This window comes from Thermoascus crustaceus (genome assembly GCF_041956765.1).
Source record: "Thermoascus crustaceus strain CBS 181.67 unplaced genomic scaffold VTN00scaffold_2, whole genome shotgun sequence".
NCBI classification, from domain to species: domain Eukaryota; kingdom Fungi; phylum Ascomycota; class Eurotiomycetes; order Eurotiales; family Thermoascaceae; genus Thermoascus; species Thermoascus crustaceus.
Window position 1 is genome coordinate 3,995,300 of NW_027192528.1, and position 20,076 is coordinate 4,015,375.

The 20,076-nt window shown below is 45.9% G+C and overlaps 4 protein-coding genes across 4 annotated transcripts; 2 read left to right on the forward strand and 2 right to left on the reverse strand.

Moving 5' to 3' along the window:
* Nucleotides 1–1,957: 1,957 nt before the first annotated feature.
* VTN00DRAFT_4945 (uncharacterized protein) lies at nt 1,958–3,097 on the reverse strand (the record flags this gene model as incomplete). The annotated part of the gene is made up of 1 exon (XM_069431423.1): nt 1,958–3,097. The coding sequence occupies one exon, from the start codon at nt 3,095–3,097 to the stop codon at nt 1,958–1,960; it is 1,140 nt and encodes a 379-aa protein (XP_069290460.1).
* Nucleotides 3,098–4,075: 978 nt separating this feature from the next.
* On the forward strand, nt 4,076–4,998 carry VTN00DRAFT_4946 (uncharacterized protein; the record flags this gene model as incomplete). Its single annotated transcript, XM_069431424.1, has 4 exons — nt 4,076–4,159; nt 4,464–4,653; nt 4,738–4,919; nt 4,990–4,998. 4 exons carry the CDS (start codon nt 4,076–4,078, stop codon nt 4,996–4,998), a joined length of 465 nt encoding a protein of 154 aa, XP_069290461.1.
* A 2,060-nt stretch (nt 4,999–7,058) lies between these two features.
* Nucleotides 7,059–9,007, reverse strand: VTN00DRAFT_4947 (uncharacterized protein; the record flags this gene model as incomplete). Its single annotated transcript, XM_069431425.1, has 2 exons — nt 7,059–7,294; nt 7,741–9,007. The coding sequence occupies 2 exons, from the start codon at nt 9,005–9,007 to the stop codon at nt 7,059–7,061; spliced, it is 1,503 nt and encodes a 500-aa protein (XP_069290462.1).
* Nucleotides 9,008–9,395: 388 nt separating this feature from the next.
* VTN00DRAFT_4948 (uncharacterized protein) lies at nt 9,396–11,243 on the forward strand (the record flags this gene model as incomplete). The annotated part of the gene is made up of 2 exons (XM_069431426.1): nt 9,396–9,409; nt 11,012–11,243. 2 exons carry the CDS (start codon nt 9,396–9,398, stop codon nt 11,241–11,243), a joined length of 246 nt encoding a protein of 81 aa, XP_069290463.1.
* Between the last annotated feature and the right edge of the window lie 8,833 nt (nt 11,244–20,076).

Here is a 20,076-nt window from a genome sequence, read left to right on the forward strand (position 1 = left end):
AGTTTGACAAGCAGAGGAGATTGAGCCTTCAACAAGAGGTGGTGTTGGTGTACGAAGTTGAAAGGTAATCTTTTCCAAAACTCGGTCTTTATCAAGTGGCTTAAGACCAGTTCCCGTGAAGCCACTGCATATATTCTCCCTAGTAAATACCTTTTCGCGAGCAGGTGGATAGAGAGATAAGAAATCCTCCTTGTCAATATGGTTGTTGCCGGCAGCCATCATTCCCTCAGCCAATTTCCCATACGCGCGTTTAAGCGGGCCAAAAACACCAACATCCTGTGGTTGTAGAAGGTGAGAGGTATGAGGAGGCATACAAAGACAGATAATTGCATTCTCCTTGCAGAAAATATCAAATTCTGCAGTCTGATGGCTAGAATGACCATCAAGAATAAGCAACCACTTTGCACCAGTTGAATGGTGTTTAGAATGTGGTTCAAACATCTCTTTTAGCCAGCAAAAGCCTATTTCATCTGTTGTCCAGCCATTCTGACTTCTCACAAGAGCATAGTCCTTATTAAAAAGAGCAGGTTCTTGAAACCAAGCAGCTTGTTGAGATTTTGCTTTTAAGATAATCCATGGGGGTATATGGATCCCTTTTGAGCTCACACATTCAATGATTGTGACCCATTCGCGATTCCCCTGAAGAACTCTCCGAGGTCTTTCACTACACTTCACTGCAGTAATGACCTTAGAGGTGGAACAGAGTCCCATTGCAAAGCCAGTTTCATCAAAATTCCAGATATCATCCTCATGGATACCATGTTCCTGAATAGCTTCTTGTACAGTCTCAAACCACTGTCTTATAACATTTGGATCCTCCTGCTTCGCACGTTGATATGATATGCGTCGGTTATATCGTGACGCAGCGCTGGGTGGCGCTTGATAAAGTTATATGCCCAATTGATGCCAATAAATGCAGTAGAATCTTGTGTCCGCTCGCGAAGTAAAATCTGTGCCATTCCGCGCAGAAACTCTGGCCGAATTGAAAAGCCTCGCTTATCTGCATCTAGCAGTTGCTTTGTAAGGACTTCCTCTTCAATAACTGTCAATTTATGGCCATTGGCGCGTGTTTCTGAGCGTGGTTTTCTTCCTTCAAGCCGTTTGCGAAAGGTAGCTTCTGACACCCCAAATATACCAGCAGCTTTCCTTTTGATTGAATTTTTTTGATTTCTAATAGCTGAAATAGCCATTTGCATTCGATTTTCTTGAGAAAGAGGCATTTTGCATGATAGAAATGGAAAAAAGACGCGTTGAAGAATATTGATGGTAGAATGTTTTGAGGGGGCGGCGAAACTGCGTCGCTCGGTTGTGGATTACGTTACCTCCAACTTCCCCCACCTCAAATCACAACCCCTCCTTACATTCCTTGTGTCCATTCTCCCTGTTGGCTAACATCCCAGTTGTGACGGATCCCGGTGACGTTATACATATCCGATGGCACTCGGAAATCATAGTTTTTCCATGATCATATGAGTCGATGTTGACCCTCTGTATGACCTTGTTTGATGACGAACATTGTTCCCTTGCTGCTACTTTTAGAATATCCTAAAGACATGCGTCACGAACCGTCTTCCTACCGCAAGATCACCAGGATTGTAATGGCGTGGCAGATATGGCGCATATTATAGCGGTGACTCGAGTCGTGGAGCCGGGGAGTTCCCGAATCATAGAAGAGTAGGAAAATAGGATCTAGATTCCATGTCCGGCTGTTACTAATATGTTGACTTTGAAGGTTGCAAAAAACGCAAATGATGTTTCATTTACTTAGAGAAAGCCACCGGATCTTAAGATTGCATCGTGCACGTTCCAAGAAGCTGTCAATGAAAAAGCAGTGACTAGATTTCAGAACTCATCATAGTGATGAGAGTTGGTGTTATCGAAGTTTTATTACGTCTTATGAAGTTCAATAGCAGAAGCCTGGTAGTCTACAACGCAGTAAACAGAAACACTCAATATCTCACTTCGACATATCAACTACCAGCTTTCCACTCGCACCCTTATGGTAGTCGTCCACCAATTCGTTCAACTGCTCCAATGAGTACGTTGTTGTCTTCGCCCTAACGCCTTCCTGAGCCGCGAAATTGAGCATCGCCCGTAGCTGTCGATTCCTCCCAACTAAAACTCCGACCATCGAGATATGTCGAAAAACGAGGTCCCGAGGTTGAATATGGAAACCTTCCTTTGGGAAACTGACCATGACGCAAGTACCATGATTCCTGAGCAACTTGACCCCATATTCAAGCGCCTGCTGGGACTCCGGGAGAATGAGGACACCATTAACGCCCTTCTCGCCTTCCAACGCTGGCTCCTCCGGCTTGCCACAGACCGCCCATCGTACATCTTCTGCTGCTTGACTTTTTGCATCCACGATCGTGACCTTGGAGCCGAGCGGTCCTAGATCTCGAACAATTTCTTTCAACAGGTACAACGCCTTCTCTCCCGTATCGATGGCGATCACGTCGCAGCCCAACTTGACTGCAAACTGAACACCAAGGTGGCCAAGTCCACCACCGGCACCAGAAATCGCGATTCGAAGCCCCTGTCCACCCCCTGCCTCCAGTTTGACCTTCGCCTGGCCAAGGGCGTTCCAAATCGTCAACCCGGCGCACATCAAAGGCGCCGTATCGACCGCGGTCATCCCGTGCGGAATCGGTGCTACCTGCCGGGAGTCCACGATGCAGTACTCCTGGAAGCCGCCATCACGGGAGAGACCAAGATTACCAGCCTTGGTGCAATACACGCCGTAGGATTCTGGATCTCCATCGTTATTGCCACACTCGTCGCAAACGCCGCAGGAGGGAAAAGCACGACTGGGAATACCGACAGGGGTGCCGACCTCCAGTTTCAACGAGGGAGAGACATCTGGTCCCACCTCTACAATGACGCTGGCGAATTCATGGGACCCAACGCGTGGAAGGTCCTGCCACATGGCGCCGGAAGCAAAGACGGCGTCGGTGTGGCAGTACGATGCTGCTTGTACTTGGACCAGGATATCTTTTCCTGTGGGATTTGGAGGGCGGGGGATGCTCTTCAGCACGTAGGGAGTATTGAATTTCTCCAGGACTTGAGCGCGCATTGTCGAAGACTGGCTTGCCATCTTGTAGATGTTCTGTAATTGTTCTGACTTATGGCCTGTGATCAAGGTTCGGAAAACATTCATTGATAATGTTTAAGTACCCCCCCCCCTCTTCGTCAAAACGGAGAGATCCCGCGGTGTTAGCGGTACGAGGATCTCCGGCCATGGAGGTGGGGAAGAGGTCAACATCTCCAGATAGATGTCAACTGCCTTGAAACCCTCTCGCATTAAACACCATGGCATCTCTCCAAATTGGAGAAAGTGGATGTTGGAGATGAGCTTGGGATCTCAGAGAGGCAGCATTAGAGACTCATATCTGCTGAGTAAATTTTAGGCAGATGGACCTGTAATTGTGCTGTGAAAACTTATAATCCTGTCTTAGTAAGATGTCAGACCTGCCTAAGCCGCCAGCTTCTAGGCTTAGAGACTGCTGCGCCAAAAAGGCTACACAGTAATAGCCGACAGGCTATTAGGGGCTGGATCCCCTATAACGTTTCGGGATCTAGGCAGGCATTACACCCCAGCAAGTACCTACAGAGTAGGCAGGTATAAAAGATTTAGAAGTGGTCTGAAGTTAACAATCTTAATAATAAAGATATTGGCTGTGGTAATCACTCAACTAAGAACTTTTTAAGATGAAAAAATTTCTACAGCAAGTTTAAAACTCAATAGGCATTACAGAATAGTTAATCCTACAGCATAGATGGTTCTGAAAAGTGGAGGTGTCTTACGCTCCGTCATTGGTTAAAAGAGAACTCAACGCAGGTTAAAAACATTATTCTAGCAGCTGGATGCAGAAAAAGATTATCCCCATAGCAGTGGTTAACCATTACCTAAAAATAGTACAATGCAAACTATCTGCGTTCACTGACAGCTGAGCCCTTTAGGGCTAACTACAAGAACCCAGGCCGCCCGTGGGCCCGTGGGCCCCTGGCCCCTGGGATTGCTAGTGGACAGAGAGCCTTCGCTAATTAGTTGAAGCGATATCAATTGATTTCGATGCCCCCACATCGGTTGACATCGCGCAGCCAACTCAGCAGCTCCGGAGAACAAAGTTACAAAGGTTACGTCAGTTGGCCGATGGTGAGCTGTCACAGCCGTGCCAGCTGGCCCGGTGCTGTGGACTAGACTGCCCGAAATCACGTATTTGCCAAGTCTGGAAAAGATGGACAAGGATCCCGAGTGGGAATTCCCCATAGGGCCCTATCTACTGGAGCTGCCAGCGCCTGTGGAGACTTCGACTTGGATTCTGGAAGGAGGGGCACTCTGGAGAGTTGGATAAAGACCCTCGAGGGTCTTCCCTTCTCGTATTCACTTTTTCTTTCAGAATTCAATACTCTGAGACGGAGTCACCTCCCAGGGTACTTAAGATACTTCTCTCCCACAGCTAGCTTACCAACAACTTCTTTCTTCCTACTTAGCTACCACCAAAATGTCCTTCCACGTCAGCTCCCATGAAATCCGCATCAGAGTCGAGCCCGGCAAGAGCACCTTCCTGGTCTGCAAGGCCAAGGATGCACGTGGCAACTGGCATGACAACGAGATCAGACTTGACGATTTCATCGGGAACAGCGATGGTAAGTCTACCTGCCAACTCACCTGTTATTCTATTCAACATCCTTTTGGACGATGGATAGATACGAAATATTATGACTTGACAGGCTGGTTCATCTGGGGCGGACGCGACTTCACCCACAGCGCCAAGGATATCCACATCGAGCACGGCCCCAAAGGACCGCACCTCACCGCTGAGCTGCCCAAGCGGGACGGTGGCTTTCGGGAGCGCCAGGGCATTGACCTGGCGGACAAGATCGAAAACCGGAACGGTCGCCTGGTTTTTCTGGTGAGTGACCCGGTCAGAGCTAATTGGATCATTGTCTCTTGAGGACGATAAGTGACGGTCTTGATCACAGGGACCATAGACCTTTTTGTCCAGACGTCGAAGCAGACGGGGTAGTAAGCTTGTGCTACGAACAAGAGGGTGATGACATGTCAAGGCATTAGCACGGGAAGACAAGAAACATGGAAGTGAAGATACCTATGGATATGTACTTGCAATGGGTGGAATAGGATGCTCTGCTGTGTTCAGCTAACGACTGTCCACCTTGCAGACTTATTGCGAAGTACGCGCTTAAGAGCATCTGCCCTGCTCGTTTGCTTTCTAGCACTTTCGACCAACCTGAAGACTAATCCCCTTGGGTTGAGGCGGGGAAGAAATCAATAATCTCTAGATAGTTGTCAACTACCTTGAAACTCTTTTCCATCAAGAACCCTGGTGCCTCTCCAAGTTGGAGAAAGTGGACATTGGAGATGAGAGTGTTCGGGCAGGGCCTCAGCCTGCCAACCAGCACTGCATGCATCAGGGATTTGATCAGGATCTTGGAGAGGCACTTTATGGAGATAGACCTGTAAGGGCGCTGTGGAGACCTATAATTAATCCTGTCTTAGTGAGATGTGGGAGGGTAAGAAAGTGCGGGGGAAGGGGTAGTGGGGTACCTCATCAGATGCGGTGTATGTCTTAGATTTGGTACCTAATGATCCAGTACATGAAATTTAATTGCATACTATCTAGTATTTATAGCAACAGAGGTCTTGCATATATCTCTGTATTTGTTTTCTGCCACCAGCATTGAAGAAATCAGCGTCGCCTGTGGGCTCATCTATCTCAGTATCAACTTCAAACAGAAGGAAATAAATATAATTGCCAAGATGGGTATACAAACTGCGAATAATCAGTATACTCCCAATAAAGTAGCACATGCTTCATCTACCTACCTACCTATGCCTAGACCTGGGGATCTACTCGTAGTACTCATCTTCTGGCGCTGCAAACCCACTACCCCTTATCACGTCAGCACTATCGTTTGGATCGCGCCAGTAATCCAACCATTCGGTCATGCTTTTGACAGACTATGTAATCTCTTGTTCTGATATACGCTCCCCTTTATCCTCTTCCTCAAGCTCACAGGCTTGGGAAGCCGGGGAAGGACCTTGCGAATCATATCACTTTTATGTGACATTTTACAATAATCTTTGCGGAGGAGGAAAAGGACAGGATAAAAATAGGATAGGTGGTGCGCACAGGTGTTTCTTTTCTCGGTCGTAGAACAGGTCTTTATCGCTTACGCTGAATTCTAGGCTTTGATTGCCTAGGTATCTGCCGTATAAAAGACGTGGATGTTGTAACGGCGGACCTAAGACTTCTTAGGCAGAGGCTCGTTGGGTTTATCTTGAGGACAGAAAGCAAGAGAAGGAGATGACTAGGCCGTTACTAGCAATGTTGCTATCAAGATTGCTATTTGAGTTGACCACGGGGTCCTAATCCCCATGGTTAAGGAGCGTTTTATATACATCCTGAGTTCTGCCCGGAAATACCTATCCGGTGGATCATGACTATAGATAGATCAAAGGATCCAGATGAATCAAAGAATCCAGATGGATCAAAGGTCCAGATAGATCATTTTGATCCATTGGCGCATGATAGAATCCCCCCCCCCCCCCTCGTCTGTCCTGCTCATGGTCTCCAGGCTGTGCTGTAACAGATGTATATTAGCAATCTTAATCGAGATATGTATATATTTTTAAAAGGAAATGGAATAGATATGTATTATATACCAAAGTAGAATTATCTCCTTGGGTAAATTAGTACTCATGTCAGAGTTTCCACAAGCTGCCTCCTGATAACTGTGACATCCTCGTCTGTCAAGGACTTAATTATATACTTCTGACTCGTCCTGACGGAGTTCGGCTTGCGCGAGACAGAGAGGAGTGTGACTGGACCCGTGGCACTTTTTGACATAGCGACAGAGATTATTAAATTCTCTGGTTCCCGGTCTCGAATGAATTTACTCTCGCGGTGTGGTTCGAGAACTGAGCCGTCAAGTCTTAGGACTGTCAACACACATATCATGATGGCAAGAGCACTCAAAAGAAAAAAAAAGGATAATGAGTATGGGAAATATAGATGGATAAATTAAGTGTCTTAATTTAGGTTCGTCACATACTGAAAGTCAAGTTTCATAACAACGGCCTTTCCATCATCGATACGCCTTCCCTCAAAGACCTCCCGGCGGTTGAAGTACTCGAAATAAGGACATTCGGATAGCAGCTTCATGAACTGAAAGTGCTCGGAACCCACATGGATGGTCGTGCCCTCCCTCTTCTTAAAGATAACGCCGTCGTTGTAGTCCATGGCGGCAGTAGGAGCACTCTGAAGGACTGGTTTCGTATCTCAATCCTTTAATTTTGCCTTGCTTTTGTCTCTTTGGGTTTTTGAGGAAAGATGAGTTGAGATTTATGTTATAGAAAAGGAGCGAAGGGGATTAGATTGATTTACTCTTGTTTCTTTGTGTAGCTGAAATTGTGACGTTGATTAGAGGCCTCACATTGACCATGGACGGCGCATACTCGGAGCCCTCAACCGGGTCAACCTAAATGAAAATAATAGAAGGTACCACTACAGAACGCTTTTTTTTCTCTGGGTTTCTTCTAATTAAAATTTTTTGTGATTTAGGTCCTCGAAGGATCAGATGTCAAACCACTTAGTTCTATTGCGACCAATTGTTTGTCTATAATACAATTCTATGCTTATACTCACCATCCAGCGCAATGGCATATGAGTCCAGCCCCTATAGAAGTCGATTATATTCGAGAGCTATACGTACTGCTGTTCTCCGCATTACCCAGACGCTCATTCGGACTCCGATTCGGCAGGCAATTCTGCACCATCTTCTCAAGGTCGACCGTGTACAGCCATTCCAGTTCAAACTTGTCCTCGACAAAATTCTTATTTTTAACATCATCGTGGTTCGATAGCTTAGGCATTCGTCGCGTATTGATCTGGACATTGAGCTCCAGCAGTCGATCTATCCGTTCTTGTCGGTGATGGTGCCACGTTTTCAACGCAGGCGCAATGGCAGCCACTTCCCGTCTTCCGCAGACAGCTAGGACACGGGCGAAGGTGTAGATGTCCTCCATCGCCTGATTCACACCCTGTGCAGTCGATGGGGGGACGGCATGTGCCGCATCACCCAGAATGACAACTCGACACTGACGGGACACCCACGTCTCCAGCTTCGGTACAAAGTAGAACGGCCACATGCTGACCTTGTCGTACTGGATGTCTGCCACGGCGTTGCGCACAATCTCTGGAAAGTCGTCTTTCCCGCTGCGCAGGAAATCGATGCACCACGCCTTGTCTGCGAGTAGTTTGTTCCATCCATCGCGATCGAGCTCTTGTTCATGCTTCTGCCTAACAATGAGCACCTCAGAGCCGTCAGCCAGCTGAGGAGAAATCAGGAAGGCTCCATGTCGCCTGTTCATGATGGTAGCGGGCAGCGGATAGTTGTTAGGGACCTTCAGCTGTCTCGTTGGCAATTCAGCCGTGATTGCCACGATATGGGTAAAGCGAGGCTCCAGATCAGGATAAAGATACTGTCTCACTCGAGAGTGAATCCCATCTGCGCCAACTAGGAACGAAGCCCTATGTTTGATCCCATCCGCAGATTCCCACACTACCTCTTTATCAGATTCAGAGGCTATTTTCACAAACTTCTTCCCGTACTGAATGGGAATCTGTCTCTCCCGGATCATAGACAACATCTCCGTAATGAGCTCGTGCCGGTGGATCCGCAGCGCCTTGTATCCGTATTTCTGCTGGCCGCCCAACTCGAACTCGTCGAGCGGTCGGTCGTTGTCGTCCCGGAAGTAGAGAAACTCGCATTCGTAGCCTTTTGGCCTGACGCGGTTGTACACTCCGAGGGTGTCGAGCACCTTCAGTGCATTCGGGGTGAGCATGACGGCGCCACCAATGTTCAGCGACGCATCTCGTGCCTCGTACACGGTACAGGGAATGGATTGTTGATGCAGGGCCAGGGCGAGAGCGAGGCCTGAGAGCCCGGCACCAATGATAGCAACTTCTTGGACTGACATTGTGTACTGTTTTGTTCAGGTTGTGAGCTAGAAAGGGAGATCGCCAGTTTGTATTTGTACAGTGCGAAACAGAAGATGCCTGAGGGCATAATCCTTCCATGGAGATATCGATACCTACACATGTTTCACTTAGTAAGTTGGCACCTATTAAAAGCGGGCCACCTCATACATGCATACATCCATCCTTCAAGTCTGTTCCTACTGCGGTGAAATCCAGAAAGATTCCTAGTATGGTCCACTTGGAGGGGTGTTAGTTTGATGCTGCCCTTCAACTGTGCTACCAGAATCCTCGCCTAATTAGCTTTGATAAGACTAGGATTGAGGACCTGCCTGCGAGCGCTATGGCCATTTAATAGACGACATTTTAAGGCGGCATTAAAACTGGCCCATGCGTGTGAAAACGTATGTACTAAGAATCCCACTGGGCATCACCTCTGTACAGTACATTTGAGGAAGCAAGACGTGCGCTCGTGCCTAACTCCGTGACAGAAGAAGCCAATAGTTCATATGCTGCCATCGGAACTTCTAGCAACGAAAACGCGAGCCGACGGAAATAGCGGTGTATGGAGTCATGCGACGCCGATATATCCGAGGTTTCGAATGCCAACTTTGTGCTAAATTTTGGAAGTGGTTCTGTCTCAATAATCATGGCCGAGGTTAAGCAGTACATTATCTATACCTGATCCGGTTACTCGGCCGAACGGGAAAGGTGGTCGCACCAGGGATCATGTGGTAATTTGTAGTTCTACGGTAACTACAAAGAAATGTTCGCACTAGATGGAAGGAATTACGACGCTCTAAATAAACATAAGGTATTATGCTTGTTTACGAATTAGCATAATCACTTAAGCACTTTAAATCCGAAATCCCCACAACTAACTTTATTATGCATGACGTATATGGTCTTTCTTCTAATACTTTACAGTAGCTAAGCTGAGAAGTCTAACTTTCTAGTAAAACTGCTAGTAGCCAGTAGAGCACTTATACTGTGCTGAATGGATGGGAGTCCAGTTATAAAATCTCTTTTGCTTGACAACCTTATAGGCCATTACATAAGGGCTCATTTATGAAGTACTTATATTATCCACATTTAGCACAAAGAAAACCTTTTTTTGGGCTTCTGTGCGCCTGGTATTAACTGCATAGGCTGCTATTTCCATACCTTCCAGGTAGCAAATTCAAATTTCTCTATCTAACTATCTTCCTTGCTCCCTTCGAAGCGAGTTTAATTTCTCATTAGAATGGATGGATTCTGTGTTTATATTCCTTTCTGCACTAACATATACAATATTGAGAACTACCATCATCTTTAGAAAGGAAGATAAATACATCCACTGAACGCCTTGGTGTGTATCTTGCTGGCTACTAGAGATGAGCATATGATGTCTCTGCTCATGCCATCCGCCACTACATGTTCTGTCTATTTTGATCCTACCGTGCTGCCTTCACTACCTACCTACTACCTAATGTCTCATTCACTAAAGGTTATTGTTATTTCCCCTCCCTGTGAATATGAATTCTGCAGTTCAGTTCTCTCTTCGCTATTGTTTCCTTTGTCCCACACAAACGCTTTCTTCCAAGGCTCCTCCCTCACTACCTGCGCCTGCGCCAAAAAGAAAACACCTAGGTGGGTACCTATCTGAAGCTTGGTCCAAAAATCTAATAACTATTCTACCTGTTCTCCGAGAACGGTGAAATTATTTTGCTACTACTACATTTACACTTTGCTGACTATGGCCTCATACTCATCTACGATTTAGGCTCAAACCATCATCCCCTTTTAGCACACAGCTTCCTCGCCATAGGTAGTTGATCAGGTCAGTCCTTTCCAATTCTAATCTCTTACTATAGTTTTACTTCTCAGCTGTTTGTTATTTGTACAGGGATAATAGCCTCATCTGCCTGTGTTGTGGTTGTCGGCTATCATCATGGCTGATCGCATTAAGCCTTCCATATAGTACTGTATCCCCTTTCTGGTGGCTAATTCGTGTATCTTACGACCAGAGCTCAGGGGAACCATCCAAGAGATTTACAACTGTCTCCTATGATCTCCATCGTCAACATTTATTCCGACTTTGCAGAGTCCGAAGAGTCTTTTGGTGATGCATACCACGACTTTCTCGTGGAGATGAGGTCCATGCTCAATGTTCTCCAGCAGAAGAACGACAAGCTCTTTAATTTGATGCAGGAGAGCCAGCGTGACGAGGCCGGGTTCAATCCGCGCTCCAAACTTTAGGATGGCTTGGCTTGACCGAGGAGAATACGCGAGACCTACATTTCACTATTACTCTCTACTCGAACAATAAGGAGAAGGAGGCCCTTGTTGATAAAGGTTTTCTGGAAGAGAATGGTCTTGATAGTCGGATTCAGAGAGAATGTAGTAGCACTCCAGTCTGATAGCTACTCCTAGGCCACAGCTAAATGTGCACAAAAAGCCCCTTTACATTACGGAAGGCAGAGAAGCTCTGTCTAAAAAAAAAGATGTAAAAAGCCTACAACAGACGGGATTCGCTGGTGGTCACCCACCCAACTACTAACCGCCCGGCGTGTGGCTTGTCCGCGGTCAATACTTGGGTGGGTGCCTCCTGGGTGAGCTGGAAGGTGATGCCGCTTTCTGGTCGCGCGCCCGTAGTGAGCCTGGGTGATGTGTAAAATAGACAGGGTGAGGCCTTGAGTCGCGCGACAGTCGTGCTATCTCGCCGGCCTGAACTCTGTTCCCCAGATGCGCGTTTGACAGAGGCTGATGATTAGACCTTGGTCTTCAAGCTGAAACATCCAGCTCAGCTTCCTGCATCGACAATGCTAAGGAACAGCAACTTTTCCGCCTCTGTAGGTTTAAAAGGGCTAATACTGCTGCTCCATTGGTCGGTAATGATTTGGAGGACAAATTATAACGAGATGGCAGACAAAAGGAAAGCAAAAATATTATTGATACCTACTCCCGCTGCCCAGTAGGGATCTGCACCGCTACTGTGTGAGCATTATCTTGCTATGTCAATTAAGCAGTAGACTGCAAAGAACTAGTCCCTGATTCCATAAATGCCGCGCTATCACTCATCATAAGAACGAGGGTGGGCATTAAATGATAGATTAGCTGGTTTGGTGTCGGTGAAGAAGAGAGCTTTCCAGTCATCGTTATCTGCGTTCCATGTAAGCAATGATTATTCTGTGGACGATGACAGCCTCACCACTGAGTTTGTGTGACGGCGCTGCCCATGCCCTGAGTTCTACCTCGGGCCCAGACCTTACCCATTCAGGAGGCGGTGTGGAAAGCGGCATGGCAGAATCATTCAAGGTCACGTGGCAATACAGAGAAAGCCAATAAGAGGAAGCGAAGCGAAGCCGAGCAATCTACGGGCATAGCCCGCAACAACTGCGACTGACGATGTTAATAGTGAATACATTTGCAATAAGATTGCACATTTGCACGTTGCGATAAATTTTTCTACACAAATTGAAGTACAGCAATAGCAATATCACTGTGCTTAGGGAAGTCTTATTTGTGCGAAGGTACGAACATGTTCCAAGAACTTTTAGCGCCACCAGGGATGACTGGGTTAGAAAAAGAAAAGCCACTTGTCAAATAATCGTGTCATGCCTGGTAACCTGTTGATCTCTCAATTGGAAAGGGTGTAAATGCTCCTTTTCGCTTTTTTTTCTCTAGCGAAACGCCCACGGCAGGACTTGGAGTTACCCAAATCGGATTAGTATTCATGAAGAGCACCCCAATGCTCAACAGTATTGCGACACAGACATCTATAAGAATCACAGGATTTCTTACCAATATGAGAGCTGTCAGGCATGTTGATAAATGAGTCCCAGGACCATCTGGAATGACAAAATTATTCCAAGTTCTAGTTATGTGATGTTCGCACTGAAAACAGAATGACATGATACTTCCTTAGTGTGTATTGAACATACTGTTAAATTTAGCTCCTTCTGAATGCTGGTGAGTTCCTGTTGCAAATAGGAGTTGGTGTCCTGGATTGAGCTGATCTTGCCATTACACAGGACACTATGTTTGCACTGATGTACCCCGGCTCAGCCTGAAGGATCACTTTAAATGAGATTGAACTGGAACATTAAATGATAGAAGCTTATCCATTTAGAAAAGTTTAATCTGCGGAGGATCAATAATATAATTTTTCAGCCAACCCTTCTGACAAATGATTTGAATGTCTGAGTGAGCAAGGAGAATGTCTGGAAACTAATACTGAACATGAAAATAGTAAGTCGTTGCACCCTACTGACGTTTTCCAGTTGGATTGCCTCGCGATGCGGGAGCTGTGCTCAAAGAATGTCGTAAAAAGATATACAAACGCAGCTGCAATGCATGGGTAAGAAGTCCTGCCAAGTCGGTTTCAACCCTAACCATCCTATTAGTGGTTCGCTAAGTGGAACTCAGGAACCACCTCTTTATTCTCGCAGTCCAGGATGTGGACTAGAGAGTAATCATTTTTTGAAGACGACTCGCCATAGCCGCGGCTCTTGCAGGTCTGTTTCCAAGTTTTAGCCTTAGAGTCTTAAGATTCTCGGGTGAAAGGATATATTACACGTTGTTCGGGGGTACGAGTGCCTGCAATCTAATAATAACCAGTCTTTGATCAGACCGCGCTTGATCCATGAATAATACGCGCCATTTTCACAAAACTGGTCGCAGTGGTCCATGAGGCGGTCTCCATCGCGCAGAAACTCAATTCCCCAGCCAGGTTCAGCAATAATAAAGTCAATTCGGCCCTGTTCGGTACCTGTCCACTCGCTACAAATTCCTACACCAGGCCCAACTTCAATCCAATAAGATCTGTAGAATTCATCCTGGAAAGCTGCTTCAGGAGGTCGTATTTGGCCTGACGGGCCAAGTCGTCGGCCATCTCGAGTTTGGCATAGCATGAGTTTTGAAAATCCCCGTACAACTGCTAAGCAAAGATCTTGGAGGGTGGGATATTTTTGAAATGGGAATGAGACAGGGTCGAGTCGGCCATAGCAATGTTCAACGAACCTAAGACTACATTAGAGCCTGAATTAAATTTAGAAAAAGATCTTTTACCTTGCGTGTAATGCTGAAGGGAAAATGCAAATCACCTGGCCACCCTCAACTACTTCAGTATGCACCCACCCATTTCTAAAACAAGTTTGAATTCCTGGGTCATCATTTTTGAACGTGACACCCCCATCCCGCAAAATATTGAGAAGTACGCTGACAACGTTCGGATTGATAACTCCGCGTTGCATGGTCTTTGAAGGCAGAGATCTGCCAGCGGGCTGAACTTCAAGGAATGAGAAGAGTTTATCATCATCTTCTAAAGTATCCTGGATTTCCTTCATAGTGATTTTTGATATGTGATGACGTTTTAGAAGGGATCGGTGAAACTATACTGTCAGTACAAGTCCTTATTAGAACTTGCGGAAGGTTGTATTGGACATACGTTACGGATATACACCATAATCGAACTGATTGCACCAGGATGGCCATTTGTGAGTGAGAACAGATAATCTTGTACATCTGTATCAAGTGTGAACTCAATTGTTGGGTATTTGCAGAATCTGTTTAGGACATCCTTATACTCAGCCAAGTTGTAAAAAAGACAGATACCTGGCGCGTCTGAGTTGCGAGACACTGTAAGGGAGACTCGTTGGCTTAAGGAAAGGACCGGTGGTGTTGTAGTTTCAGGGTAATCGGGGGCACCTATTGTCGGGCTGCCATAAGAGCTGAAAAGGCAGAAACGAGGGCCTGCTTGCCGCTGGCTCTGAAACTTGATCACACTATACCATAGATGGGGATTGACATAGGTCTGCTGCGCTTCGTCTATAATGAAGACTAAGTTACTTGCTAGAATATCAGATGCCTGCATTCCGATATAGCCACGGTCACGACACTCCTTCGCGAGGTAGTCTGTCGCAGACATCTTATTATCCCATGCATCCATGAATATAACATCTTGCTTCTCAGCAAGAAACCGGTATAAAAGTCTCGCAAGAGTGGACTTCCCTGATGCAGGCGTACCTCGCACATGCATCACCATGTTCTCATCAAGGTGACGGGCAAGTGTCTGGACGGTTTGATGCTGTCGGACTGCGCGAACCTCGTATTCCGAAGGTATGATGATGAAAGCTCTGATTATTCCAATCTACCTAACTATCTGACCACTATTTATGGACTTAGGGGTTAAGACCTTTCTGAATACTTCTTTGTTTAATGATCCCGAGACATTTTCGTGAACTAACAAAGGAAAATAGGTGGCTTCAGGTATAGACAGTATGATCCCTTTATTGCAGGGATTATAACCTTCGAGATGCCTGGATCGGCGTGTGCTGAATAGGCTGATAGGTCTCTTGGTATACCACTAGGGTATAGTGGTAATATTCGGCTGACAGATGCCTTGGGCACAAGTCAGGATGCCCTGTGAAATACAACGACTGAGAAGCAGATTGTTTTTCGCAAGGAGATGACGTCGCTGCTGTAAGGCCATGGCCAAATGCAGTTGAACGATGAGGTCGTGCTATAAACAAGCGTCAGAATTCTGACTAGCCATGAGTCGAGGGAATGATAGTGTTACCGTAGTCTGCATGCACAGACAAAGAATGTTGACAGTCTATGCATAATGCGTTCATGTCGATCGCTCCAGTGGTCGAAATATAGGACGCAGCTTCACATTGACACTTATATCTTCCATTTGCACTTGTAAACGTACACCCTCCTAGTGTCATAAGGACTGTCTTCTTTTCTTGGTTATTGTCCTTCCGAGTCGACGGCTGAGGTGAACTTGATTGCGGTAGGAAATTGACGACCTTCCCAAGCCAAGTAGACATGATAGGTAATTGGAACTTGTGCAAAAGATCTAGAATCACAGGAATGGAGATAGCAATAAAGATTAAGGCCTTTCACGTTAAATGGGTAGGTGCGAATAGTGTGGGTTGGACGCGGAGGATATGAACATAACTGATACACCAAATCAGATTAGTTTATGTTGCCGAATCTAGAGAAGCTTTCCCTGTAAAATTCGCCTATGCTGGTAATCGCTGGTGAGTTGAGTCAAACAAGGAAATTACGTAGTCGATTTTGGATCCCAATCTGGGAGCCTTGGGGATAGCCTAGTCAACGAAAGGATGTCGCGAATGACGAATGGATCAGCTGCTAACGTAATCAACCCCCGAGCTGGCCACCCCACCACCACGACGCGACATGCTTGATAGCTCTAAAGAAGGTAGAATCCTTCTAGTCATTAGAACCTATCAATGATCAATTGACTAGTGTCAGAGCTGCTGCGCGTGCATATGATATACCTAGATCTACTTTGACTACACGTCTTCATGGTCGCGTTGCACGCGCAGATACAACACCAAATTGCCAAAAGTTTACTACAACTGAAGAATCTACTCTTGTCCAATGGATATTATCAATGGATCAACGTAGCATGCCACCCCGGGCTGCTACCGTGCAGCAAATAGCCAATCTATTGCTATCTGAATGGCCATCATCTTCTGTTGGCAAGAATTGGATATATAAGTTCATCAATCGCCATAAAGATATAACTGTAAATATGATTATCAACAGGCTCAATGTGAAGTTCCAAAGATCATCTGCAAATGGTTTCAATGTGTGCAAGATGTTATCCAACAATATGCCGTGGTTGATCAAGATATCTACAACTTTGATAAGACTGGGTTCTATATGGATGTGATATTAACTGCCAAAGTCATTACTGGATCAGAGATTAGTCACGCTAGATCCATACAGCCCGAGAATTGCAAATGGGTGACTGTCATTGAATCAATCAATTCATCTGGATGGGCATTACCACCACTGATCATCTTTGCGGGAAAAAAAAATCATCAATCTATTTGGTATACTATACCAGACTTACCAAGCAACTGGGTGATTGCTACTAGTGAGAATGGCTAGACCAATGATCAGATTGGCTTATCCTGGGTAAAGGATGTCTTTGATAAGCATACCAAGGCCCGTACCGTGGGCAAATACCGGCTCCTAATCCTGGATGGTCACCGTAGTCATATATCACCTGCATTTGATCATTTTTGCACACAAAATATGATCATACCACTGTGCATGCCAGCTCATTCATCACATCTATTACAACCACTTGACGTTGCCTGCTTTGCACCTTTAAAGAAGGCATATGGGCAGAGGGTTGAGAAAAAGCATGCATCTTGGCATCAATCATATTGATAAGCCTGAGTTCTTAACTGCATATTGTGACGGCGTGACAAGAAGCTATATAAGCGAGAGCAGTACGAAGTCGTTGGCTTCGTATCCTAGTCTTTTGCCGGTAGCGCAGTGGTTTGGCTCCTAGAATGCTCCCTAGGAGCCACTCCGTGACACATATCAATCTGCAAGAATGGAAGCTTTCTCTCAATCTAATATCTGCAGTGGATTTGCGGCTACTGGCTTAGTCCCTTATAAGCCAGAGCAGGTGCTTGACCAGCTTCATATCTAGATGAAGACCCCTACACCACCCACCACTTCCCATAGCAATTGGAGCAATCAATCAGGGGCCTGGCCATCTGAAACACCTCATAATATCAAGGAATTAGGGCGTCAGTCTAGGGTGATTCAGCACTTATTAAAGGATCGTGCAAGTGGTCCATCTAGTCCTGTTAATCAGGCTCTGAATCAATTGGTCAAGGGCTGCGAAATCACAATGCAAAATGCAGCCATTCTAGCAAAGGAAGTTGATGATCTACGCACTGCAAATGAACGCCAAAAGAGAAAGCGAAATCAGCCTAGATCCTATATAGCTAGTGGAGGTATCTTTACTCTTGCAGAGGGTCAGCAACGTGCTCAGGAAGCTGATCAAGCTGGTCAGCAGATGGTTGACCAGATAGATCTGCAGCCACTAAAGCGGGCACCGCCAACATGCAGCACATGTAATATAGTAGGTCATACTGGAGTGCAGTGTTCTAGGGGCTAAGTAATTGATATTTAGTGTATATAGGTTCAATTTTTGTTGTGTTGGTAGTCTAATTGATTTTTAATATTTTTGGTGGGTAGGTGATCCGCTCGGTGGTAGATTACGTTACCTACATAGTGATTAACTAGATAGATAGATAGTAATCCTCAATAATTTGGGGAAAAAAATTGATAATAATTTACTTATCTATTTACACCCCCTTCTTGATTTTGATTTGGTAATTGGTACACAATACATGCGATGATGCAATGGGATGGTACATTCCGAGGTCGCGTCGCGCGACATAGGGAGTCAGTCAGGAACAGGTGAAAAGAGAGAGAGAGCTGTGCATACAGATCAAATCAAACTTGCGGCAAATCCGAACAAAGGCTTGGTTTGGTTGGTAAAAAATGGCAAGCAAGAGAGCTGACCTGAGAAGAGAACTGACATGGCATGTTGTGTCCTCTTAAGTTCCTGCCATGATATTTTAGCAGTTTGTACAGTAAATACAAAAAGGAAGAGGGAAGACTAGCAGTGTTTTTTTTTCCTCTCTTTTCATATCAAGAGGCTCTTCATCTTCATGCTGCTCAATGGCGGATCGGGCTTGCAGCTTGCAGCTAACACTGAGGGTTGCTTGGACGTTGGACGTCTATGGTGCAGTGGCAGGCATCAGTGGCGTGACATAGATATCTGATAAGACTGGAAGTATGGTAATTGGGGTTAAGGACGCACTCCAGAGCAGGATGAGAGAATGTGAGATACTAACGAGAAATGTTCTGTCTTTTGGTATGTACATACATGGGATAAAAGATCCATGAGATTAGCAGTTGTTTGCATCTGCAGTGAAGTACTCTCCTGAGGAGAAAGCCAGGAGCATTTTATTTGAGGTTGAAGTCCAGCCTCATACAAGCGCAGTCGATTTCCATGCCTAAGAGGAAGGAGGATAATGGAAACATGCCTGCAGACTTCATCTCGTATTGCATGCATGGGGGATTGGTTGGATCCTTTTCTACTCCGTAGCATGCGGCTGCTAGATGGTTCAAAAAAAAAATAAAAAAATAACAGCTCGAACGCTCCGATGGAGCTGTTTGAACCTTGGCCAGGATGCATCATTCGACTCTTTAGAGCGGATGAACGCCTTCCACTCTCCATGCGGCTGCTTCCAACTGACAGGCCTGTGCGACATGCAGTGAACTTCATGTCGTTGATGTCTTTGCACACTTAACAGTGTTAGATAATCATTGGCTTAGCCTCGTTGTCAAGGAGGGTAGCTAACAGAGTTAGGCCACCCACCACTGCAACCTTGCCGTGTGACTATCACATTGACAATATTGCACGGCACTCTAAGATGTTGAGGGCTTTGCCTAACCAACCACTAGCTTCGGAGTAGTTTTATTTCTAGACGAACAGACCTCTTTGTGGGGGCTCTGTGCGGAGTACGGAGGCGTTATGAGCTGACGACACCAAGAACCGGTGTAGATATCGACTATAGAAGTTAACCATTGCGAAAAAGTGTCTTCCAAGTTTACTTGCGGTGCATACCGTCGATACATTTTTATACCTCACTCCATGTTTCCAAATATCCCTCTAGAGATATCCTCTGAAGAACCCTGCCCGTAAAGTACATGCCCACACCGTATTTAAAGCCTTGAAGCAGCCATAATCATTACGAACCAGCAAGGCTACAAATCACCTAGATCCACAATTTATCTTGCTTTTGTCTGAAGACAGCCTGATGACTATTAATTAGCCACCGGCGCGCCCAAGTTGAGTCTGAAATGCATGCTAAAAGTTCGGCTGGATGTCTGTGCCTCGCTTCCGGTTGGCGATCATTGGATGTTAAGCATCCCTGCTGTCTTTTGAGCCGCTTTCCTCGTGAAGATAGGCATGTGTGTTGCTTTAAAGTCATGCCGTTCTGCTTGAAATTCCCATTCCAGCAGGTAGTAAAATCAGGGTTGGGCATGAAATGCGGTGGTGTTGGGAGGCGAAATCAGTGTCCGGAATTACAGGGGCCACTGTGATAGCAAGTGCTGTACAGAGCGTCCAGGCAGTAGAAATGAGCTTGTTGACTTTATAAACAAGTCTTCTTCTCCATGAAAGCAATCCGGTAACTGTTTCTAATTCCTCTGGACTAACAGCCTGCGGCCAGAGATAGTCATC